Here is a 26,566-nt window from a genome sequence, read left to right on the forward strand (position 1 = left end):
TTGGTACTATACAAAATGAGACTCATGAATATACACGAAAACCTAACGACACCTGTGATATTGATCTAGATTCATCTATCAATCACTGGATGACGATGACAACACACAATAAAATGGTTTCGAAATACAGTTTTATCTTTTGTATAATCCATAGGCAACTGCTGAACTGCTTTTTCTGCAAAGAACTCTGCTTTTGTCTTTTTGTATAAGACCAGATCATGACCATTACACATTTACGGGTTTGTGACTGGGCTCTCCTTTTGTTGCAGATGTGAGCTTCAATTCTGATTGATCCATATCAGTTTTGCTAGTTGCTGACCCAGTTGCAGGAGCTAGAGATGAAGTGGCGTCGTTTGCTAGCTTCATGTTAAAAAGAACAACATGGACTACGTACTGGAATTCAAGACTTATGCCAACACTTCCTTACTTCCTTGAACTCATTTTAACATTATACTACTAGGTGATTATCTCCATGCAGAATAAATATTAATTATAATTATTTTATTTGAATACAAATGTAATATATAAATATAACTACAAAAATATTAGCTGATATTTATAACTGCAAATTTATGTGCTCGTTGTGCAATTGTAAATTATGATTAAAGTTATCTTTATTTTGTAATACAATTGCCTAAATGCTAGATAATTATTGATTTTATAATTAATTTTAGTAATATTTTTTTATATAAATGAAATTGCACATTAAATATACTAAAGTGGATTAATACGTTTAATCTAATCGGTCCAACATCAGACTAAGATATTTTGCTTTGATATAAAAAAATATTATAATATGTATGAAAAAATTTAGATTTTCTTATTATTAAATAGATAATATGATTATTTTCTTTTAAATAATTAAAATTAAAGAAAGATCAGATAAGAAATATAATGTTTAGTAACATAAGTAATATTATGTATTATTTTTTTTATAAATATGTTGATAAAAATAGAAAGAGAGAGAATATATTTACAAATTAAATGTTTGAGTATTAAATATATAATTGATATAAACTAATCCCTAACTAAATTAATGTTAATGACACATGATGTAATTAATCTAGTAAGTTTAGTCTACTTTTAAAAAATCCCTGAAAAACTTTTTGAGATTGACACATGATGCGAGCTAGGGTTGAGGGATCACAGATGAAGCTTTAAATTTGTAAACTCTAATGTCTGCAAATGCACAGCAGTGCGTTGTAGTGCCTAGGGTGTCGATCCATAGGGAGAATTGTCTTTTCTGAAAAAACTACAAACCGAATTAGTAATCAAAGTCAAAGACCAATAGGGGTTTTTGTGGGGTTTTGGTGTCACGATTTCTACTAAGCTAAACAAGAAATAAAACTAAAAGTAATAGATGAGAACAACAGATGAAAATGTGTTAGGTACTAGGGTTTCTCTCTAGGGTTCATGATCTATGACACAAGGAATATAGATAAGGAGTTTCTATGATTCTGAAACTAGGATAGACACTTATAAGATTAGCCAACTCTCGTCACCCTAATCATCTAATCACTTAAACTCGGCAATTAATTCTCGTTCTCATGCCGAAATAAGATCATGCATTTCAGATCGGAATCCATATCAGTTTATATAACCTCTGTAGGTAGCTTTCGTCTCCTACGACGGGGACATCCATAAGATCTAGTTCAGGTAACCTGATTCATCACTCCCGTGGCTCTGATTCAACCTTAGATCGGATGCTGGTTCGTGACTCCAACATACTGTATTGAGTACGGGATGAATGGGAGAATCATCTAAAAACAAAATCTTTTACCCTAAAAAACCTAGATGTCATCGATCATGGGGTCCTTTTTGATGGCCCTCTTACCCAACAAGGTAACTACTCAAGCATGGTTGAGCTTGACAACGTCATCATTGGTTTTAAATTAGAAAAGCGGTAAAGTAAAAGAGATTGCATAAACTGAATAGATAGATGAAAAGAAATAATAAAAGTTCAAGAGAAGAATCTCTATCTCCTTAATCTAAACCTAAGAAACAAAAGTTGGGTACCTCCCGAACAAGGGGAAAGGAGCACACACGAATTAGGTCTTATAAAATACATATTTATAGGTCACCAAGTCCTTCTGGTCGTCCTTAGGGTTTTCTTTGAAGAGAGAATGAGCTGGGCTTGAAACCGGACCATTGGACCGAAAATGGGCTTGTCGCAGAATGGAGTATCTCCAGGGCTGTAAACGATGGTTCACCACGGTTGGAGGGCTCTGAGGCGCGGACAGGAAGGTCTCTACCGCGGTCACGAGCTCCTAGACCGCGTTGGTTGGCCTATGATGTCCAAACTTCATTCCTTTTCTTGCTTCTTTTGCGAGAATGCAGAACATATCTTCAGTAAATTGGGTATAAATTATGATCCAACCGTTGGATTGCCCCCAATCTGATTGAATTAGAAATATGGTTGTCTCTTCTATCTTATGTCCAAATTTGAGTTTGATCAGACGGTGAGAAGGTCTTCATCGAATGTGATACTTCTGATGGTCTGAAATTGGCCAAAAGTGGATTTTTCTCCAATTTGCATTATTTTTGTCTAAGTAACCTGAAAAAAAATCTTGAAACTACAAATATGGGAAAACCATGATAAAATCACTTGAAACTAGTTAAAACCCTTGAAATAGGATAAGAAAACACTAGTGAAAATGGGTACATATACGGTGTTATCAACTCCCGCAGACTTAAACTTTCTCTGTCCTCAAACAAAATAAGATCCAAGCTTGGAAAAGTATATTTAACAGAAATCACAGAAAACTCAAAATCATCAGAAACCATACTTCTATATCATAGTTAAGCGCAATGCATCAATTAAAGGTAGCCTAAAAAATTCTCACCAAAATACTAACATAACTAGTCCGTTAATCGGTCATGCGAAAATCTACAAACTTAGACTTAACTTCCAGTCAAGTAGCTCTTAACATTCATTCAAGGTTCCAGTGGTTCTCATCAAAAGAATATTAAACAAGGCATTCAAGGCTAGGTATTCAAAGGGCTGTTTATTGGTGAGGTTTGATGTGTTTAGGGTTACTTTTTTTTTGGAGAGACATGATATTATGCAAAACAGCAAGAGAGGATGGAGCTGTTGACGTCCACAGTTTCCAGTCACATTCTTCTTGCCTTAATATTTCTGATCTTCTTTCTTCAGGTTCTCCTCATAACTCCCCCAGACTTAGATTTTGTCTAGGTTGTGAAACCATAACTCCATAGATGAATACTTACAGCATTTGCTCCAAATAATTTTGGCTTCTAAGACTCTTTAGGCTTTTTGTTTCCTTTCCTTTCATTTTTTTTGGGGAAACCTCCTTTTGATAGAGAGTCTTAGGGAGCACGAAATTTACATTTAAGAATGAGCTTTCTGAGGCATCGTGAGGCTTGATAAGATTGCTGATACTCTTCCTTCCTAATTTCATTCAGTTCTTCTTTTGAGTGACTAAAAACTATGTTATTCCTTCCTCTCCGGTGTTTTTTCACATATCTGTCGATATAAACTAGAGAGAAAATGCATGAGGTTTGAAATGATGGTTTGAGTAAAGGGTATGGTACCAGCTAAAGATGAACTGGCCATATAGGAACAAAGAGTGGTAAAAATAAGGTAAAGATGTCCTAGATGTATATCATGATGCCTTCCTAAAACCAATGATGAGAAAATTAGATGTCAAGATTAAGTTTAAATAAAATGAGCTAATATATCTTGTCAGAAAGAATTTCCATAAATAGAAGTCCTCTGGTGAGAGTTCGTAGTGCAAGTACTATAACTACCGCCTAATCTAGTTTTAAACCTTAAAAAAGCTTTCATAGAGAGATGGTGTAGAAGCAAACAGGTTTGTTATATCATCATAGATTTTTGTCAACATTTCCTTAAAACGTATTTCTACTTTGAAAACACTTTGAAAAACTGAAAATTTTGAAGAAAAATGCAGAATGTAAAGACTCATGAAAGAAAAAATGGTTAGAAAGGGATGAAATCCTCCACCAGACTTAAATCACACTGTCCCCAGTGTGAAATAAATTAGGCAAGGATGAGAAAATAAAGCATGTAAAAATTGAAAAGATAAAGAAAAAGAAAACTTACATGGTGTTTTGGGTGGTGGATGGATTTTAGAATGGTTATGTGATAGAATCATGGAACCGATAGGAGCTAAGGATGAGGAACAAGTCGAGGTTCAGCCCGGAACACAAGACCAAGTGGCCGAGCTAAGCGGAGACGAGGTTCAGGACGGGGTACAAGACCGAGGAGCCGACCAGAACGACGTCCTGGCTATGCCAACTGGACCGATGACCAGGTCGCGTACCAAGAAGCTCACGGGAGCAATCCAACATGTTCTCACCGAGCTAAGGAACCAAGGCCGAGCTGACGACCTAACACCCGTTCACAAAGTCATGACCGTTCTCATGTACTCTGGTCCGAACTGACCTGGTTGGGGTGTTGTCTTAATACTCTTTTTCCTTACATTCGGTTTTGTCCCAATGGGTTTTCCGAATGGGATTTTAACGAGGTTAAGGCACGCCCATCTCACGACCATGGTTTGTTTCGCGGCCAAGTATAACGGTCAAGGAAGAAACTCAAGAGTCTAGCGAAATGATGCGAAGGGTCAGCCAGAAGTCCGATTGTTATTCAACGTACTTAGTCATTTAGTTTCATTTAATGTCTTTAATGTCTTTTAAGTCTCTGAATATGACCGATGGTCTCCATTTACCTCTATATAAAGGCATCCATGTATTCGGAACCATATCACTTATCTTTTATAAAATTTCTCTTTGAGTTTTCTCTTTTGTTCTCTAAGAACTTTGTCGATATTTTGGTGGCTAGCCATTGATCGATTCTCGGTTTATCAAGTAGTTTCATCCTGCTTGACGCAGCCTTCGATTCCAAAGTGAGAAAGAGAGTTGTAGTCGTATTTGGGGCTTAGGGAATTTCGAGACTTGTCTCACACCCTAACATCCGGTATCGCAACCCCCTTGATCGTTTTGTCCATCCCCTCGTTTCCAACCTCTTCTTTGGAATTGGGCCTAAGGATCTTCGAGCTCTCGCTCACGCCTTAGCATCTCTTTCACCGAACCGGTCTGGATCCAAGGATCTATCAACCCCCACCGAGCCAAGTGTGTGACAATTCTAGGAAGGTCTTCTATCATTATGGAGGTGATATGATGGAAAGAAAATTCTTGACAAGAAGAGATGCCATTGTTGGCCTTTGTGAGTCTCCTTAAAGAGATACCAGTACAGACCACTTGCACCAAAACTTGCATAACTCCTTGTTCATGGTTTAGTACTTGATTTTTTAACTTCATGAGACTGGTGACTCAAGATGCTTCAACTTTGATGAAGGGTCCAACTGCATCCAGGGAGATCAAGGCTTTCGGTACACCGGTTCTTTGAAGCGCATCTAATTGGTCTAGAACGGCTGCGAGACAAGTTTATCTTCAAACGGCCATAACTTTCAGATCACTGCTCCAAATCTCCTAATTCCAAGTATTCTGGGAATACTACTTTCTCCTCTACAAACTTAGTAAAGACACTGCAGTCTGTATCGAAGTGTAAAGCCTCCGTCTCAGGCAATCTTTCAAACGTGTCGTCAGGTGAACATACTTGTCCGCGGGTCAGGGAGTGGTTTGGCCGCGGGTCAGCTGAGGCTGGCCGCAGGTCAGGGGCTCCCGGCCGTGGGAAATCTTTTTTTTTTGTGTTTTATGAAAACCTGAAACTAAGAAGAGAAAACAGTAATGAAAAAAAGAAAGAAAAACTAAAAGAAAACATACCTACAAAGGAATCGTCTCCTCCAGGATCAAAGACTAGTCTTGGAATTTCTTTGGGATATGAATCTTCAATGCTTTCTGCTTGTGAAAAGTCTTGAAGAAAGAGTCTTCAGGGCCATCTATGCTTTATTTTGGCTCCATTTGAGTCTTGATCACGTCCCATATGAGCAAAGATCAAATGTGCACCAAAAGAAATCTTGTTGCACATTGAACTTCTCTGCTTGATGTTGTTATGAAGTGTGAAGGGTGGACCTTCTTCTAAAACGTTTTCAGTGACCTTTGTAGCTCCTCCAGGATCAATATTTTTTTTTTGAGATTGACACATGATGCAAGCTAGGGTTGAGGGGTCGCAGATGAATTTTGAAATTTGTAAACCCTAGTGTCTACAAGTGCACAACAATGTGTTGTAGTACATAGGATGTCGATCCACAGGGAGAGTTGTCTTTTCTACAAAAACTTTAAACTGGATTAGTAATCGAAGTCAAAGACCAATGGGGGATTTTTGTGGGGTTTTGGTGTAACGATTTCTACTAAGCTAAACAGATGGTGAGAATGTCTTCATCGGATGTGAAACTTCGGAAGGTCTGAAATTGGCCAAAAGTGGATTTTTCTCGAATTTGCATTGTTTTTGCCTAAGTAACCTGAAAAGAGTCTGAAACTACAAATATGGAAAAACCATAATAAAAGCCTTTGAAAGTAGTTAAAACCTTTGAAATAACATAAGAAAACTCTAATGAAAATGAGTACAAATACGGTGTTATCAACACATCAACATGCCAAAGTTGTTAATAACAAATGACATAAAGATCTTTTTTTAAGTGTTCTTCTCAAATAATCATAGAAGATTATTTTTTTAATCTCCCTCGTATTTTTTTTGTTGTTGTTGAAAATCTCCATCGTATCTAACTCTTGTCTATTGTGTTTTGTTTTAGGCTATTCCGCGGACATTAAAAAAAGAGTTGGATTTGAGATTTGTAACAAGATAGAAAACCCAAATCTAAAAGCCAAAAACTATTGGCGAAATGAAACAAAAACCAAAATCTCAAAGCTCTAAACAGAAAACCAAAAATTAAAAACTATAATCGCTTTTCTCTTCCATCCCCTTCCAGCCACCAAACCCTAATTTCTAGATATGTCTCCTTGGTTTTTGGTGCTCCTTGCCGCCGCCGTGGATGCTTTTGTCCTCTTCGGTTTGATGTGCCTAGGATGGTGTGTCGGGTGGTGTCGGTGGCTCAGTGTGGATGTTTGAATCGAAGGAGGTGTGTGGCTTTTGGAAATTCCTTCGCTTTTTTTATCTCCGGTGGTAGATCCATGGTGTTTGGTGTGGGATGTCTCTAGATCTTGATGTTGCTACTGCATTTTCTCTCATGGTGGTGCGGTTAGACATTTCTCTTGGTGGTGCGTGGTGTGAAATCTTCGAGGATGGGTCTTGACACCCTGCTATGAGATCTGTTTCTTTCCTCTCCTCCCTCAGTGTATCGAAGCCTGTGGCGAGCTCGGCGTCGTGCCTCAGTTAGCTCTCAGCAGCGGCGTTTCTTCAAGGCGGTGACTTCCTGGTGGCTCAATGCGTGCTTCTGGTGGCAGCGTGAGGCTCACTGTGCCAAATCGGTGTTCAGAGCTCGGTCTCAGTGCAGTGTTGCTCAGTTTCAACAGGTTTGTTTTGTCTTTGGTGGCTCCTTGAGTCCTTGTCTTGTCGTTGTTGTGGATGTTTGCTCGTTTCTCTCTAATGGATGGAGTAAGCGTTTCTGTTTGTGTGCTTTGGATTGAGGCTGCTTATAGTTCAGTCTTGTGTCTTGTTCGCTTGGCTTTCGGAGGAGGTAGTAAGGCTGTTTTTGCTTGTTGTCGCTTGACTATGTGCTAGCCGACATCGAGAGGATCTTGGTAGAGTTAGCAGCGCTTCTTAGCTTCGACAGCTAGTGTAATCCTATCCTAGTGCTTGGTATAGGTTTGTTAGTTGTACGCCGATTCTTAGATTTATCTTTAATCGGGTCTTATTGGCTTCTTAAAGGAATAACTTTTTTTCAGGCCGCCGGATGAAACATCTTCCGTTCTGTTTTGTGGATATTTATTCGAACCTTCTTCTAGTTTTTTTCTTTTGACCATATTTCGGTTCTATTTTTCTTCGGGTGGTTTCAAGTTCTTTATCGCTATGTTTGATGTTAAATTGTTTTATTGTTACAATGTTATTTTAATACCGGTTGTATTTTGTTTCCATGTTTTTTTTTACGGTTTTTATTATGAGACTAATTTATTAAGTCGAATATTTTATTTTACAATTTTTAATATCTAAATTTTTTATTTTTAATGAATATTTTACTATTTAGCAAAAAAAAAAAAATTATGCAAATATTCATGTGTTGACAAAATGAAAGTATAGGGCCTGAGCCCGACTCATATAGTTTGGTCGGTGGAGGCATACATATTATTATCCGACGGTCTATATTCGAAAAATTTATAGATCACGTGGGAAGCATGCGGAGGAAAAACATTCGGATAAGAGTGGAATTAAATTAAATTTCCGTTTGGTTAAAAATCGTAATTTTGCGGGACCACAAAAAAATTGAAATTATCTTTCATCATCATTCGTCTATCCCAAAAAAACTCCGTTTGTCTTGACGAGGCTGCGATAACAGGCGTATTATAGTCAGAGATAGAGAGGGAGACGTGTAACTCGTGGCGCACGTTAGCTAGAAGCATGTCTTGTGGTTTGTTTCCGGAAGAAAGAGAGAAAGAAAGTTATCAAGAAGAAGAAGCTCACCGTTTTCTCTGATCTTATCCACTGATCTTGCTTCTTCCTTCTTCTCGTCGTTTTTGCTTCCGATCTCTCTCGATTTTATCATTTCCGTACATCTTAGGGTAATTTCTGGTTAACTTTGGGCTACAATTCGATGGAACAATGTCAATCGGATTGTAATCTTGCTTTGATTAGACAATGATCGGCTTGAATTTAGTACGGATTTTTCAAGAATTTGATGAAATCGTCGCATGTGCATCTCTGAGATACTAATCTTTTGTGTTTAGGAATATACAGATCGTATCACTGTTCAATGTTCTTCGAAGCTAAATCTTAATTCTGTGCAGGTTTGCTCCGCTAATTGATTTATAAAGGAGCTTAGTTGATCTTTCTGTCTCCAAAATCATTGTTATCTACCCTTGGGATGATGATGCGTACCGTCTCTCTACCATTGTCTCATGATCTAAATGTTCATAGATTCCGTGAAGCTTCTGGATACCATCATGTACGTAGTGTTGTGTTCTGAGTTCTTAGGGTTTATCATCATTTCCTGTGTTTTGGTTACTTACATTCTTTCTTTTTTTTTTTCCCTGCAGAGTGTTGTTGGTGGTAAAAATCGTGTGTATCTTACAAGGACAGGTCTTTCATCATGTACCACGGTATCATCTGTGCTCATAGCATAGTTTCATGGTTCAGTTTCTTGTCTCATGCATCTGTTAGTGCTTCTTTGTGACATTTTCTTCAACCAATGTTGGTGTTGTGAGGAACTCTCTTTAAAATATATAACTTTTATTGACTGTAACTTCCTTATTTATGGTTGTGTGCGTATGTCTTTTACAATTTTTTACAGCTCTCAGTTACAAAAAAAGCAAATTAGATTCTGATGTGAGGGTTGTTAGCCATGAGTTTGTTAATTATCTTCCCATCTTGACCGTAGGTTAACATATGGAATGGTTTAAATAACCTTTACGTGAGCTTCTATTAATTGTATGTTTCATTTCCTGTTGTTTTAGAGACAAGACGTTTGGAGTCTTCAGCTTCTGGAGAGTTTGAGTGGTTCAATAGCACCTGTATCATCTAGGTGTAATGCATTCGTTTGCCGAGCATCTCTCTTTCCAGGGAGTGGAAATGAAGGTCCCATTGTTAAATCAACTGCAGTGATATTCACAAGGTTATATGCTTGAACCTTTATTCACTTATAGTATTTATTGAGTAAGTGTGCATATACATTACATGCTTATGCTTACAACTGAGACCATAATGTTTGGCCTGTATATCAAATGCATTTTCAACTTTTCAATTAGTTAAGCCATACCTGAAATTTTTGTCATAAATATCAGGGCATTTGATGCTTTACGTGGAAATCCTCATTTAATGAAACTGATTCCAGCAGTTGGGATTCTTGCATTTGCTACATGGGGGCTTAGACCTCTTCTGGGCTTTGCCAGAGCTACCCTGTTTGAGGTGTGATGTCATTCTCTCTTATATATTCCGTCACTTTCAGTTCCTAGAGTACGTGCTGTAGTTAATTTTAAGTGAATGCAACTTTATTTCCAGAAGAAGAATGATGCAAATTCACACAAGAGTAGCACACAATACATTGTTGTGTCATATCTTCAGCCTTTGCTGCTTTGGAGTGGAGCACTCCTTTTATGCAGGTCAACAGTATTTTGTTTCTTAACTATTTAACTATCATATGTTTTTACTAAAACAAGTATGTAATTATCCTTCAGAACATTGGACCCAATAGTATTGTCTTCAAGTGCCAGCCAGGCTGTTAAAACTCGCCTTCTTAGCTTTGCGCGGTCCATGTCAACGGTGTTGGCATTTGCCTGCTGTTTATCAAGGTGAGCAAGAGTTTCTGTAAGCTGTTACTATAAGAACTCTGCTACGTTGAGCTTGACTGTTGAAATACTCGCTTAAGAATAAAAGTCTTCAAAAGACCTCAGTGACCTCACCGCAGGATCAGCATTTAGGTTCTTTTAGTCAATAGAGCATGCATTTTTTTCCATCCTTGTATATCTGTCATAACTTAAGCTTTCTTGAGTTCGAAATGGTTTTTCAATTACTGAGCATGTCATACAATGTCGTTTCTGCAGTCTACTTCAGCAGGCGCAGAAATTTTTTATGGAGACAAATAATCCTGCTGATACCAGAAATGTACGTCTCCCTACCCTTGAAACGGATTTGGACACTTTCTTTTTAGTTGATGGTTCTTGGTCTTCCTAAGTGGCACCTGCAGCTGCCTATGCGTTACGATGCCTCAACTGTAGGGCTGAGTTTTCCTTAGTATTTATACTTAGGAGAAGTTAAGTATGTAAGGTATTACGTCTATTCCTTCCATTAACGAAGGTGATAGAGTAGATTTGAACTTTACTTCAGATTGTGACTCACTTGAACAAATTAGCAGTTTATCCCTCCAAACTTGTGTTCTGCTTATGTATCTGCAATTTGCATTAATTTATTTCAGTTTTATGAAGGAAGAAACTCCTTTGACATAGATGTACAAAAATTCAGTTGCTCGATGCACAAGTTGTACTTGAGATTAGATGCTAATTATCATATTTTTGTAAGACTTCAGCTCCAGCTAAGGTGGTTTATTCGGAAATATGCTTATCTTTTTATTCATTTTATATTCCAGATGGGTTTCAGTTTTGCTGGCAAAGCCGTTTACACTGCTGCATGGGTCGCTGCTGCTTCATTGTTTATGGAGCTATTGGGTTTCTCTACCCAAAAGTGGCTAACAGCTGGAGGTTTGGGGACAGTATTGCTCACTCTTGCTGGTCGTGAGGTGAGGTCCCCTCTTTGTGGAAAAGTTTTGTGCATACTAAATCCTTTTTACAGTGGGACAATGATACCTTTTGTGAATTGTGCAGATACTTACAAACTTTCTTTCCAGCATTATGATTCATGCTACTCGGCCTTTTGTTCTGAATGAGTGGATTCAGACCAAGATAGGAGGCTATGAAGTTTCTGGCACAGTAGAGGTCCGTTAACTTGTCAGTTTATCTTTGTTACCACAAGCTTCATTAGATTAGTTTTTTTAATATCCGTATTCATGTCCCGTCACATATGAACTTTGTTCCATCGAAATTGACTTTGCTTCTTTTCAGCACGTCGGTTGGTGGTCACCTACAGTTATCAGAGGTGATGACCGTGAAGCAGTTCATATTCCTAACCACCAGTTCAGTGTAAATATTGTGAGGAATCTAACTCAAAAGACGCATTGGCGCATCAAAACACATCTTTCCATCAGTCATCTTGATGTCAGCAAAATTAATGTGAGTAACATTGTTGTTTTACATATATCCTTTCATTCCCGCTCCTTTAAAGTCTGCTCTAATGTAACAAGTTGTTGTATAATTTTACAACTTTGCAGAATATCGTGGCTGATATGCGCAAAGTTTTGTCTAAAAATCCTCAAATCGAGCAGCAAAAAATACATAGAAGAGTCTTTTTGGAGGATATAGATCCAGAAAACCAAGCCCTTAGGGTAAGAAAATGCCTTCTCTCAATAGTTTTTCAGTTTAAGATGTTATTGTTTAACATTGTTCAACTCTCGTGTCTATGTCTGGTATTGTTGCAGATCCTGATATCCTGTTTTGTAAAGACTTCACGTTTTGAAGAATACCTCTGTGTTAAGGTATGTAAAAGTTAACTAAGTAGACACTCCACATACCTTTTGGCTGCTGATTTTTATTTTTCAAATTGTGCATTCTGCAATTTTGTGTTCATAACAAGCATTCGTGTACATGCAACACTTTCAAGGGAGAATACTATAAGACTAGATTAGTTCGATCAACTCTTTTCACATTTTTCTTCATTTGATCACTTTCCCATTAAATCATTTTGTGTGGCAATGAGTGTGTCCGTCTCTGAGCACCTGTGTCTGCAACTACCATGTGTTTATGTGTCTGTGTGCATGTCATGTGGATGTATATTATGATGGAATCTTACGATAAACCTTATGAAACACCATGACCTAATTGTCATTATGCAAATTGTATATGTGAACAGGAAGCAGTACTCTTGGATCTTCTTAGAGTCATTAGTCATCATGGAGCACGTCTAGCAACTCCCATTCGCACAGTTCAGAGAATGCGTCATGAGGCTGAAGTGGACAGCGCAGCATTTTCAGACATAGTTTACAATCAAGCAGCTATGAACCGCCGATTCATGCTGATTGAACCGTCCTACAAAATCAATAACGATGACAACGGAAAGTCCTCACCAAACTCAGTGCAGAAAATTGAAGAAAACGACCCTCAAGGAGAACCATCGGAAACCAAGGCTGAAACAGAAAACAACGTACCAGTATCAGTTTCAAACGCCAAAAAGGAGAAACCGAAAGTGGCTATTGGTTCCAACTCCAGTACAGGCATTAAGGATTCACCAACCTCAACATCAGATCAGCCAGTAGAACAGAAGTCAGAAGAGAAGAAGAAAGAGAGCTTGGGAGAGTCGAGTAAAGCAGAGAAGGATGAAGTTTCTGATGGCGAAGGTGCAACAGAGCAGACACTGAAACCAAAAGCAAGACAAGGGACCGAGAAGACCAGCGGAGGAGATCAGAAAGCTCGAGATGGTGGTGGCTCCGGTACCAGCTCGTCTCTAGAGGAGAATATAGTTCTTGGTGTTGCGTTGGATGGCTCAAAGCGTACACTTCCGATTGATGAGGAACTCGAGGCATCTGGTGCGTTAATGGAATCTGAAGAACTTGGTGTTGCATCAGACTGAGTGTAGGACAACAAGAGAGGTATAAAGAAATTTGGGTTCCAAGCAATTTAGTGCATTTGTAGAGAAAGTAACAAAAGGCAAAAGGAGGAATGAGCGCGACTCTGTTGATTTTTTTTTTTTCAAGCGTAGAGGTTTGCGCCATTTCATGTGTAAATAATTACATCACCAGTGCCTAAAAACTCAAAAAGTAGTCTGTTTCGAATGGCTTGTCTGAAATTCTGTGTTTGGATAATGCATTGGATACACCAAATGTTGCATAACAAAAACCTTGGACTTCGAAGATCTTACAAAACGAAACATGTCATGTAGTTTTACAGACCAACGAAAATACGCTGATGAATTAAACACATTTGAATAAATTGATAAAAGCATCAACAAGACAAAACCATGCTCGGCGCCAAGGTGAATCAAAACAAAGAAACACAATGAATGTCATCAATGTTACACCGTACGTGGCTGCGAGGCTCCAGTAGAAAATTTCCATATCAACTGTTGTGTCCTCATCTTCGTTTTGAGAATCGGGTTCAAAGAACCCGATAGTGCTCTTGCTATCATCACAACTTGTATTTATGGCTGGTCCACAGAGAAGAGGATTAGCAATGTAGTTGGTTTCATCCAAGGTTGAAAATTTTCCTTGACTTGGAATGGAGCCTGACAGGTTGTTGTAGGACACATTGAATACAACCATATAGTGTAACTTGCCTAGATCTTGAGATATTGATCCATGCAAGACGTTGAAAGAAAGATCAATGCTCTCTATATCTGTTAGATTGGTGAAGCTTTTAGGTATTAGACCTGACAAGGAATTGTGAGACAGATTTAAAGAACGTATTCTATGAAGATCTCCCAGCTCTCCAGGAATTTCACCACTGAGTTCATTGTTTGACAAATCCAGTCCAAACATATAGTCTAAACTTCCTTCGTTGTAAGAATCATACCTACTCTTTGATGCAAATTCAAATATGAACTTGAGATCGCTATTATATGGTGGATTAAACTCAGGTTGTAAATCCAAGGACCCTGAATACGCTCCCACTTCAATATCCAAACCAAGGCCAAAGATTGCTGAGAAAACATCAGTCTCATGGCTTAAGCTCCTTCCAAATGATACATTGTTGAGACATGAAGGTATAGATCCATTCAGTTTGTTGTTGGCAAGATCCAAAATCTTGATGCTACTTAGACTGCAAAGATCCTTGGGAATATCACCTGTTAATCTGTTACCCCTCAACAGAAGATATTTGATGAACACGTTGCTGACAAAGCGTGGAATCTTGCCGGATAAATTGTTATTTCGAAGATCAAGCACCTCAACATTTTGTAAGAATGTATTAGGAATCACCCCACTGAACTCATTGTCGTTAAGAAACATCAGCTTGCAGTTAAAACACTCTGGCAGATTCCCTAAAAACTTGTTCCTAGAGAGGTCCAAAAGTGCAATGGTAGTAGATTTGTTGAACATGGTTCTTGGTATTGCACCATTTAAAAGTTTACCTGAAACCAAAAGATACCAGAAAGAAAAATCACCAAACCAACTTGGAATGACACCTTGTAGATAATTACTCGACATGTCGAGCGTTAATAGACCATTCGAACGACTCAATCCAGCTGCGATCGCAGTAAACCGATTGTTATCCGCCTTGAAAAAGCTCAACGATGTCAAGTTTGCTTGTTCTGAAAAAACTACACCACTAAATCTGTTGTGTGAAAGCTTCAAGATACGCAATGAGTAACAACCCATGAGGAATTTTCTTGGTAGAATGCCAGATAAATAATTATGAGATAGGTCCAAGAACTGAAGCATGTTCATCTTTCCGGAAGAGGATGGAAGATTCCCTTGAAAACCATTATTAGAGAGATTCAAGTGTCTTAGATTAGGAAGTACCATTCCAATATTATTGGGAAGCTGTCCAGAAAATTTGTTAGTTGATAAATCCAAAACTTTCAAGCTGTGATTAAGTAGTAGTCTTGGCCACTTAAGCATGGTGAAAGAGTTGTTCTGCAAAAGCAAAACCCCAAGTTTTGGATTTTGCTCCAAAAGCCAAGAAGGTAATTCTCCAGTCAACTTGTTGTTTGAGAGATTAATCAGACGCAAATCTTTCTGATGTTGAAGAAAGATAGGAACCGTTCCCAAGTTGCAATACTGTAACTCAATGATACTTAGCTGAAACCTCGGTTGCCAGGGGATTTCTAAATCTGTGTGGAACAAACTCGATCTTGATGAAAGTCTAAAGACTTTTAGCTTCGAGAGGTTGGCTATTGAATCAAAAGAGAAGAATCCTTCGAACACATTATCTGAGAGTGATAAGTACTCAAGAGCATTGAGATTACTCATAAAAGATGGAAGCGTCCCATTGAATTGGTTTGAAGAGATATCAAGAACTTCGAGCTGGATTAAGCTGTCGAAACACTGAGGAAATGGACCTGTAAAGTAGTTTTGACTCAGATCAAGCGCCCGCAAATTCTTTAGTTGACAAAGTCCTGCAACAATCACATGCAAAGGCATAAGGAGATAACAGCGTTTACTTTCTTAAAACTTATATTATATATCAATCCATTGATGAGTATAAAGGTTAGAGAACTGGTTTCTAAATACATTATTAAGATACTAGATTAGGAAGAAGCTTAGTAGATGAATTCCTTGAAAGAGCAAAAATTGTCTTGGGAGTGTGCAGTGAGACAGCCAACCGTCGCTCACTTATTCGGAAGCCACCTGTGCAAACTCCCAAAACGATTGAGAAATGTAGAGATTGTAGAGATTAACCAAACAGCCCAAAACGATTTTGACAAATGCAAAGACAAGAGAAAATGCTAGTAGAACTTGATAACCTCCATCTCGCTTGATCTTCTTATTAATATGTCTAATCATGTTTACCCATTTTCAATGGCACACCCTCACACGAAGGAATCTACCGAACGTATTAAATTATAAAGTTTGAGAAATCAAGTTTATAATAAGATATTCTATATATATTGTAAATTGTATATTTTCCTTGGGAGATGCAAGAATCAGCTGACGTATCAGAAGACATATCAGGAGGAGGGAGCTTGACTAACGAGTGAAATGCTGACATGTCAGGACTGATACGATCTTCCCAGGAATTAGAAGCTTGTAAGAGACATTGGACAGAGATAGAACGTGCAGAATAAACTTTTGTTATGAATCAAGCTAAAGAAAGTAATAATGGAAAAATTGCAAATTAAGGCAAACACCTAAGAGTTTTTTTATTATTTATGTGAATGAATAATTTTTGTATTTATAGTCCCAAAAACCCGATTCCCAAACCTACTAAAAAAAGAAAACCTAAATTTAGTCTAATAAGGAAACCGTACCGTAAGGGGCTTCGCCTCCTCCCAAACCCCCCCAAATGAATCCGTGTTTTGACCCAATAACGCCCATTAGGCCCAGGTAGATCTTGCTGACCTGTATTGGACCTTCGACCCGTTACATTCCTCACTTTAGCAAGGCCTCTTTAGAATATTTTGTCACTAGAAACAACAATCTCCATCTTGACAAAAATTCTCCATAAAAGTTACCTGCAAACTCCAATCATTTCCGGTGGGGGGGGGGGGAGGATTTCATCTTCTTCAGTATTTGAAGACATGGAGCAAATCCAAGCAATGCTTGAACTTCTCCACAGTAACGGGCTTGGTTAACATATCAGCTGCATTCTCTGACGTGTGCACCTTCTCCAACAAGACTTCTTCAGATGCAGAAAACTCTCTAATCTTATGAAATCTGACATGAATGTGCTTCGTCCTTGCATGATATACCGGGTTCTTGGCTAGACACAATGCACTCTGGCTGTCGCTGTATAGCTGAACTCCACCTTGATCAACACCCAATTCTGTCACAAGTCCCTTGACCCAAAGTGACTCCTTAGCCGCTTCTCCCATTGCAATATACTCAGCTTTTGTGGTAGACATTGCCACAACACATTGTAGCACAGATCTCCAACAAATAGAACCTCCAGCAAGAGTAAAGACATACCCTGTAGTAGACCTTCTGTTGTCTAAATCACCAGCATAATCTGAATCCACATATCCCACAACTGAGCCACACTCTTGACCACCAAACATAAGCCCAAGATCCTTGTACCCTTTAAGTATCTGAAAATCCATTTGATGGCTTTCTAGTGTTCTCTTCCAGGATTGAACATGTACTTGCTCACTTGACTAACTGTTTGTGCTAAATCAGGTCTAGTGCACACCATATCATACATCAAACAGCCAACTGCACTTGCATAAGGGACCTTCGACATATCTCCGATCTCTTGATCAGACTTAGGACACTGTATTGCTGAAAGTGAGAAGTGCATCGCCAAAGTTGTAGACACTATCTTTGCATCTTTCATGTCAAACCTGTCTACAATCTTCTGAATATAGCTCTTTTGAGAAAGCCACAATCTCCTTGAGCTTCTTTCTCTGTGAATTTCCATCCCAATGATCTTCTTTGCAGCACCAAGATCCTTCATATCGAACTCTTTCTTCAATAACTCTTTTAGCTTATCAATATCCTCCATATCTCTTGCAGTAATGAGCATATTATCAACATAAATCAGTAGGTCGTCCAGATACCTTACATAGACACAGCAGTCATACTCACATCTTGTGAAGCCAATCTTCACCATGTAGGAGTCAAAATATTTGTACCATTGCCTAGGAGCCTGCTTCAATCCATACAGAGACTTCTTAAGTCTGCACAGAAGCTTCTTATCTCCTGGTTTCACAAACCCTTCTGGTTGCTCCATATAGATCTCTTCATCCAGATCTCCATGAAGAAATGCTGTCTTTACATCCATTTGATCAAGATGGAAATCTCACCTTGCTACCAAACCCAGCACAGCTTTAATAGAAGTGTGCCTCACCACAGGGGAGAATATTTCGTCATAATCAACCATTTTCCTCTGTGAGTAACCCTTTGCCACCAATCTTGCTTTGTATTTAACTGGTTCTTTCTCAGACATCCCAGGTTTTACCTTGAAAACCCACTTGCATCCTATTGCCCTCTTGCCCGTTAGATCCCATGTTTGATTTCTGTCCAAGCTCTCATTCTCTTCTATCATAGCTCCAATCCAGAAATCTTTCTCAAGACTTGAGATAACCTCTCTAAAGTTTTCTGGATCTCCTGAACCAACCATCAGAGCATAACTCGCCATGTCTTCAAACCCTAATCTTTCAGGCGGCTTAATGATGCGTCTTGGTCTTTGAAGTGCCAAACTCTCCTATGCTTTTCCATGTTGAACGTCCTGCTACAACTCAACAGGTTGTCCATTACGTCCTGCTGCTAGTCTAGTCTCACTAGACTCCTCCTGTGATATACCAGAATCTGTTTCAATCTCAATGATCACAGGATCTCGCTTGCTGCACCATATATTGCTCATCAAAGACCACATCTCGACTGAATACCCTCTTCATATCAACATGATCATATAACTTGAAGCCTTTCATACCTTTTCCAAAACCCAGAAATATGCAATTCTTAGATTTCGAATCCAGCTTTGATCTTTCGTCACTTGGAACCAGCATGTAAGCTGGACATCCAAATATCTTCAAGTTTGACAGATCAATATCTGTCCCAGTCCAAATCTCTTCAGCGACCTTCCCTTCTAAGGAACTCCTAGGCGACCTATTGATGAGATATACCGCCATGTTTACTGCCTCTGCCCAAAACTGCTTAGGAAGCCCTGCATTCAACCTTAAACACTCTTGCCTTTTCTGCAATAGTTCGGTTCATCCTCTCACTAACACCGTTTTTCTGTGGTGTTTTCCTGACAGTGAAGTGTCTTTGAATGTCATGCTCCTCACAGAACTTCTGGAACTCCCCATCAGTATACTCTGTGCCATTATCTGATCTCATATACTTAACCTTCTTCTCCAGCTGATTTTCGACTTCAGCCTTCCAAACCTTGAAGTTGGCAAAAACTTCAGATTTCTGTTTTAAGAAGTACACCCAAACCTTCTTGGAGAAGTCATCAATGAAAATGACAAAGTACCTAGACCCTCCCAATGACAGTTCCCGAGTTGGACCCCACACATCAGAATGGACATAGTCTAAAAGACCTTTTGTCGTGTGTTGTCCTGTCTTGAACGAAACTTTGGACTGTTTTCCCATCACACAGAACTTGCAGAAATCCATCTTGCAATTCTTTAAACCATCCAGAAGACCCCTTTAATGGAGTTCAAGCAACCCATGCTCTCCTATATGCCCCAGGGCATATGCCAAAGAGCCGTGTTATCAGATTCAGACACAGCAGCTGCAGCTCCACCTACAACATCACTCCCTAACATCCTGTAAACGTTTCCAGCTGTCATCTTCCCTTTAATCACTACCATAGATCCCTTACAAACCTTCAAAACATCTTCATCTTCATCACCTCTGAGTCTGAATCCGTTTTTGTGAAGAGTACCTAAAGAGATCAAATTCTTCTTAACCCCTGGAACATGCCTAACATCAGTCAATGTTCTGATGATGCCATCATGCATGCGAAACTTGACCTCTCCAGAACCAACGACACCACATGACATGTTATTTGCCACCTGAACAGATCCCATGTTCCCACTCATATACGTCTCAAACCATTCTCTGTGAGGAGTCATATGGAATGATGCACCCGTATCCAGTATCCAAGAGTCTGTGTGATCACCAGATGTCACAGCCAACAAGTCGCCTACACTATCATCTGAATCCTCCTTCTGAACCACATTTGCAGAACCAGATCCACCGTTCTGTTTTTTGTTAGGACAATCCCTTCGATAATGGTCTTTCTGACCACAACCAAAGCACATCGAATTCTTCCCTGGCTTAGACTTCGACTTGTCCCTTTTATTTCCATCCTGCTTCTTTTCTTGCCTTCCTCGTTGTTGGTTGCTACTCACGTACAAACCATCACCTTGAGACTTGTCCACCAAGGTATTGTTCTGTCGCCTTTCCCAGTGGGATTGCAGCGAAGTACAAACCATCTCCAGCGATATAGTCGTTTTTTTTACTGTAATAGCTGTCACCAAAGTCTCGAACTGAGGAGGAAGAGAACACAGAAAGATCATGGCTTTATGCTCAGTTTTAACATCCACACGCTCCAGATCTCCAATGATTTGGTTGAAGTTGTTGACATGAGCAATAAGATCACCTGACTCTACCATCTTAAACCCATACAACTTCTGTTTCAGATACAGCTTGCTGGATAACGATTTCGACATGTACATTTTCTCTAACTTATCCCACATCTCCTTGTAAGTTGTGATGTTCATCACCTGATTGGTGATATCGTCAGAGAGACAAAGTCGAATCGTCGAAACAGCTTGATCATGCATATCGTCCCAATCATCCTTCTCGATCTTGTCCGGCTTCTTCTCTAACAGCGCCTTCTTCATACCTTGCTGCGTCAACAGATCCTTGACTCGACTTTGCCACAGACCAAAATTCCTTTTCCCATCGAACCTAGGAGCATCAAACTATAAATTGTTTATTATTTTTGTGAATGAATAATTACAACTACTAAACCTTGTATTTATAGCCCCAAAAACCCGACTCCCAAACCCACTAGAAAAAGGAAAACTTAAATCTAGTCCAATAAGGAAACCGTACCATGGGATACTTCGCCCCCACACCCCCCCAAGTGAATCTGTGTTCCCCTTTGACCCAATGAAGCTCACTAGGCCTTCGACCCGTTACATTCCTCAGCTCGCTCTAGCAGGGCCCTTTTAGAATATTTTGTCACTAGAAACAACAACTTCTGTTCAGAGAAATCGATAAAAATGTTGCTTAGCAACAAACCAATCATAAAATGATATATAAGAGATGTTAAAGATATTGCATTAGGCAACAAATCACTCAAGAAACAAAAGAAGTTTTTTGAAAAGTTTGATCAGATAAGTTTGATTAATTTTTGATGATCCAAATCCAGGATAAATATTCAAGTGATATTACATGAGTTTATAAAGAAATAGAAATGTAGAAAACAAGGAATAACTCGGAAAGCAAAGCAAATAAATTCATAAGACCAAATTAACTCTAAAGCTTGAATGACCCTTGAGTGTCACACGCCTAGAATGACTTAAGGTCTTTTGGTCGAAATCTTTATGGGCTCTAGAGAAATGTGATCCAATTTGTTTTATTAAAAACCTATCTTTGAAAAACTCATTAGAATAAAACCAAAGACAGGGAAAGATAGTGTAAGATCACAAGTCCAACTGCTGATCTTCTTGACTTGTTTCACAATCAGTGTAGTTGTAAACATTTTCTCTTCCTCCTGGTCCAAGTGTCTTGACCGGATATAGGCTTGAACAAGTAGGTCTCCATTCGCTTGCTTGAACATCTCAGAAAATTTAGATAAAAAAATGCCACATTTTCTAGCTCGTTCACTGCTACAAGCTCTGCTTCAGGTTCTGGTGCAAGCTCTTCTTTCTTGGTGTTGCTCAGAATCACATCATCCTCCCAAGTTGAAAATGATTTGTCTTCAAATCAGGACCATCTTTCAAGTATGTTCCGGAAGTGATCTGTGTTGGAGTGTGAAGTGGTGTTACAAGTTTAACATGTCCTCCTTCTCTCATTTCTTCTTCTTGTCCTACTTAGGCTCCATTGGATATGTTTGGTGATGTGTGAAACAAACCATAACCCTTTGCAGTGGTGGTTTGATTATTTTGAAGCTCGTTTAGTGCAAGACTCTTATTGGTGATAATAAGACCTTTGGATGAGTTTATTAAAGGAAATATGCAATCTATTTGTCCAAACTGAATTTTGTTCCAACCACTCTCTTCCAAAAATCAGTTGGTCTAAGAAAACCATCCTTGTAGCCCTACAAAACTATAGATCCTCCACTTAGCAGCTCCGGTATAACAAAATTCAAAAGATTTTCTTTATAAGCAGACTTATGACTAGGTAACTGAGAGAATATAATGCTTTGGATATTACCAGCCTTAGCAAGGAAGTTTGATTGCTGGTAGATGTTGTTCTCAGCCTGTTTTCCTTTCTTCTTTTGACTTGATGAAATCTCGAAAAGTGTCATTGGAACAAGAATATGCTTTGTGCCTGTGAACACAAAAAAATACTTGTTGGTAGAGCCATCATGAGTCACTCGACTATCATACTGTCATGGCCTTCCCAACAGGATGTGACTTGCTCCCATAGGTAGAACATCACACAACATTTCATCTTCGTATTTACCAATGGTTAGAAAAATGTTACTTGGCTGTTCACTCGCATTTTACCTTCATCATTGAGCCAATGCAGATTGTATGGCTGGGGATGCTTCTTTATGGTCAAACCAAGCTTATTAACCATGTTTTCACTCGCTACATTGGTGCAGCTTCCTCCATGAATTATGAGACTGCACACCTTGTCTTGCACATGTCATCTTGTGTGAAATAGGTTCTGTCTTTGTACTTCCTCCTCTGCCTGAGCTAGTATGTTTAGTATATTTTTAGCATCAAAAGATCTCCTTTAACAGCATACTCCTTTTTCTCTTCCATTGAATCTTAGATCTCTTTTTCATTCTCTTATTTGTACTTACTATTTTCTAAGACAATCAGAACTTTCTTGTTAGGACATTCTTTAGCAATGTGTCTTCTTCCCTGACACTTGAAGCAGACTATCTCACGAGCTCTAGTAATTGATGCTTCGGTTTTGACTTTGAAGTCTGGTTTAGCAGGGAATGATTTAGCAAACACTGCAGATTCAGAAATTGGATTTTCTTCTTTGGCAACGCTTTTTTTAGCTGTAGATGAACCAGCTCCAAAAGTTGATCGAGATATTTTCTTTTTCATCTGTTGTTTTACTAGAATGGCTTTGTGATATATCTCCTCTAATCAGCATAGCTTTGCATCTCCACTCTATCTTGAATTTTTTGGTTTAGTCCACTCAGAATCTAGCAATGGTTGATTTATCATCTTCTTCTATACCAGCCTAATCACTAAAGATTCTGTTTCTTGAAAGTAATCTTCTATGCTGTTGTTTTTGAGTCAAGTGCCTTAGTTTTTTGGTGTAACTGCTTTTGATAGTGACTAGGGACAAAATGTTTCCTCATAAGTGCTTTCAACTCATCCCAAGTATCAACAGGAGGATCGACTGTGCTTGCGGCTTGTGATGATCTAATCCCACCAGTTGATATCATATCCATAGAACTCCATAGAAGCTAGCCACCATCCTGAGGTTTAAATATTCTTGACAGTCATAGATCATCTTGATCTTCTATCCAATTCTAGCAGGTATCCATCTGGATCATTCTTGCCATGGAAAAAAAGAACTTTCAGTTTCATGCCTCTCATGTCATCATCCACATATTCCCTTGCTCCTTTGTCACATCGTAGACTACCTTGTGAGCAGGTCTTTTGATCGAAATCTTCATGGGCTTTAGAGAAATGTGATCCAATTTGTCTTATTAAAAACTTATCTTTGGAAAACTCATTGGGACAAAACCAAAAACAGGGAAAAAAGTGCAAATGGATCACAAGCCCAACTACTGATCTTCTTGGGTTTGTTTCACAAACAGTGTAGTTGTAAACACTTCCTCTGCTTTCTGGTCCAGTGTCTTGGGCGGATATAGGCTTTAATAAGTAGGTCTCCATTAGTTTCTTTTAGCTTCTGAGAATTAACTTGGGTCTTAGTACAATCTGGATCAAAAAATGCCACATTCTCTAGCTCATCCACTGATACAAGCTCTGCTTCAGGTCTTGGTGCAAGCTCTTCTTTCTTCGTGTTGCTCAGGATCACATCAAGGACCTTCTGAAAACGGTTCAAAGGAGATTCATAGCAAATAAACTCCAAAGAAGATTATAGAAATACTTTCAGAAGATATACTCAACAATCTGGGAATAGGGTTTTCAGTAGACTATTATAAGTGTAAGTTTATGGCTCAAAACTTAGGTCAACACTTTTGAGCCGTAAAACAAGTTGAGTCGCAGATCTTTAAGCTCTTAAACAAAGAAACATATATAAAGAGGTGAGTGTTGATTATAGACTAGGAATCGGGTTGTGGACATTCGATGTTATAGAAGTGTGTAATTCCAAATACGTTGTAATCCATTAAAAGATTAGCTTATCAGACTCTAGTAGTAACGTACGACTTGACGGTTTCCAAGTTAAGATTTCTGTGTTGCTCGTGTTTTTCACACTAACACTTAGTTTCCCACAGATTAGCCATATATTTTCAGTGGCTATTTTGAAAAGCCACGGAAAAGCTACAGAAAAGCAATGAAAAATTAGTCATGAAGTTATAGCCACGGAAAAAAAAATATGGCTATAGCATTATATCGAATTTTTTGTTCGCAGCAATTTTGCCTTTTTGTGTTTTTTTTTTTTGTGGTTTTTTCAAAATAGCCATGGATTTTTTGTGGCTAATTCTTGGCTATACGCATAATTTTTTTTAGTAGTATTTTCCATATAAAATTAGGTCTAATAGCATATAGAATTAGGTATATACACAGTCATTGATTCCAAATTTTGTTAAACACACCTTCTTTTTGCAATGATCCAGAGAAGTCGTTATTGCTTAAATCCAAGGCTTGGAGCCTATGCAAATCCGACAAGCCTGCGTGCAAAAAGATATAGGAAAAAGAGCATTTTAAAGAATTGTTGAAAAAAGTCGTAGATCTATTTTTCGGTCTATGAATAAAATGAATGGTAAAAAAAAACTATAGTTTGCTACCTGTACCTGGTAAAGGGCCAATGAACATGTTAAGGCTTAGATCTAGCACTTCTAGATTTCTCAAGTTTTTTAGTTCTGCACAACAAGTGATGAAATAAACAAAATAAATAAGAAGAACAAAAAAATCTGTTAAAACTAATCTATTATTTTAGGAGATTGATGGAATGATTATGGAAATGGCTTATAGATTTTTTTTTTGTTTGATTTTCATGATTTTCATAATCTCGATCGCTCTCTCAATATATCTCACTCGAAAGTGGTTTTTGGTTTATTAAAGATTCCAAAAGTTGGACGAACCATTCATTGGAAAACTAGCAGTTATCAAGTTTCCACGAAGAATCAAAGTTCTAAGCGATGAAGCGGCATTAAAAAAGGGTAAGACGCTATTATTGAAGCCGTTTCCACTAAGATCCAGGATCTCAAGATTTTTCAGTCTCCCGAGACTTTTATAACCTGCAAACCAACGATGTTTACTTGAGAAACAAGCTATGAAAAAGATGAGTAAAAACAGAAATAAATGATAACATACCATGGATATCATCGAACCACTCTCTACACCAGAAATTACTTAAGTTTAGAGTCTGTAGTTCTCCAAAGGGATAGAGCAAGGAAAGATTTAGGGGAGGAGAATCTATATCAGTCAAGAAAAGACCGATCACACGTCCGCTGGTTAGATCACAGCTGACCCTTTCCCACCGGCAACAGTCACTGTTCATGTCATTAGGCCAATCATATGGAAACTCGGACTTGTTGTTCACATAGGCCTTGAGCTCCAATAAGCCCTTCCTTTCGCTTTCGATGCAACTTCTGTAACCATGGACATTTGGCTGTAGTGATGCCAATATTATCATCATCATCATCATCATGACACATGCTGGGGAGAACATCGACATTGATAGTTTCTGGTTTCATATTTCAACTCTTGCCAAGGTTAATATTAAGATATTAATCTCAAGTTGGTAAAGAATATATCTGACAAAAGAAAAAAAAAAGAATATTGCTGACACTATGCGTGGCTACTTTTGCGGAAGACTTTGACTTTACTGAAGTGACTTTGGCTGAAGTCAACTTTTGCAGCACCTTTGTTTCTTCTTCAGTCTTTCTCCTCTTATTGATAATATTTTGGATAGATATTCATGAGTTTCACTATATAGTCTACAATAGTTGTTCTGGAACATACATATTTTGTTCTGAACAATCGCTTTCTTTTCCTTCGTTTGATGTTTGAAACCATCTTTTTCTTTATTAGAAATTTATAACGTTCTCATATGTTGATTGTTTTCTCATTTCTGAGATTTGCTTTTTAAATGTTTTTTCTTTTATGAACTGAGGGAGTTTTGGGCTTTTGGTCCATAATCTTTCCTAATATCCGAGTTAGTCTTTGAATATTCTGATTTAAAGAATATTCTTCCATTGTTTGAACACAGAGTACAAGAGAACCAACTCTTTTATAATACTACAAGGCCACCATCCCTTTGGTTTTGCTTTCTAAATGGTTCAAAACATTTATAGCCATTTTTGTAAATTTTCATTAATAAATGGTAAGTGGATAAGACCATGTGACAATGCAATAAGAAGACGTAACACGTAGGCAACAACCACTTCTCCGTATAAATCTCAAGAAAATTTATTTTGTTGCTTTTAACAAAAAAAAAAAACCAAAGGATTTAGTTATACAACCTTTAGAATCGCA

General features: G+C 38.3%; 2 protein-coding genes across 3 annotated transcripts; one reads left to right on the forward strand and one right to left on the reverse strand.

The window, feature by feature from the left end:
- The first annotated feature begins 8,375 nt into the window (after positions 1–8,375).
- On the forward strand, positions 8,376–13,436 carry LOC18009603 (mechanosensitive ion channel protein 3, chloroplastic). 2 transcript variants are annotated; one of them, XM_024159478.1, is made up of 14 exons: positions 8,376–8,616; positions 8,842–8,999; positions 9,091–9,153; positions 9,508–9,665; positions 9,835–9,958; positions 10,052–10,152; positions 10,228–10,341; positions 10,594–10,654; positions 11,136–11,285; positions 11,371–11,481; positions 11,608–11,775; positions 11,874–11,987; positions 12,081–12,137; positions 12,512–13,436. In XM_024159478.1, exons 2-14 carry the CDS (start codon positions 8,919–8,921, stop codon positions 13,226–13,228), a joined length of 2,019 nt encoding a protein of 672 aa, XP_024015246.1. In that variant the 5' UTR covers positions 8,376–8,616; positions 8,842–8,918; the 3' UTR covers positions 13,229–13,436. The 2 variants fall into 2 exon arrangements, with proteins under 2 accessions (XP_024015246.1, XP_024015251.1); XM_024159483.1 differs by having other exon boundaries at positions 10,055–10,152.
- A 132-nt stretch (positions 13,437–13,568) lies between these two features.
- On the reverse strand, positions 13,569–25,760 carry LOC18009670 (probable inactive leucine-rich repeat receptor kinase XIAO). The gene is made up of 5 exons (XM_006392260.2): positions 25,403–25,760; positions 25,171–25,326; positions 24,880–24,948; positions 24,682–24,756; positions 13,569–15,709 (listed from the first exon to the last, which is right to left on the reverse strand). Exons 1-5 carry the CDS (start codon positions 25,758–25,760, stop codon positions 13,569–13,571), a joined length of 2,799 nt encoding a protein of 932 aa, XP_006392322.2.
- Positions 25,761–26,566: the final 806 nt, after the last annotated feature.

Source organism: Eutrema salsugineum, unplaced genomic scaffold, assembly GCF_000478725.1.
Source record: "Eutrema salsugineum unplaced genomic scaffold, Eutsalg1_0 scaffold_8, whole genome shotgun sequence".
Taxonomy (NCBI): Eukaryota; Viridiplantae; Streptophyta; class Magnoliopsida; order Brassicales; family Brassicaceae; genus Eutrema; species Eutrema salsugineum.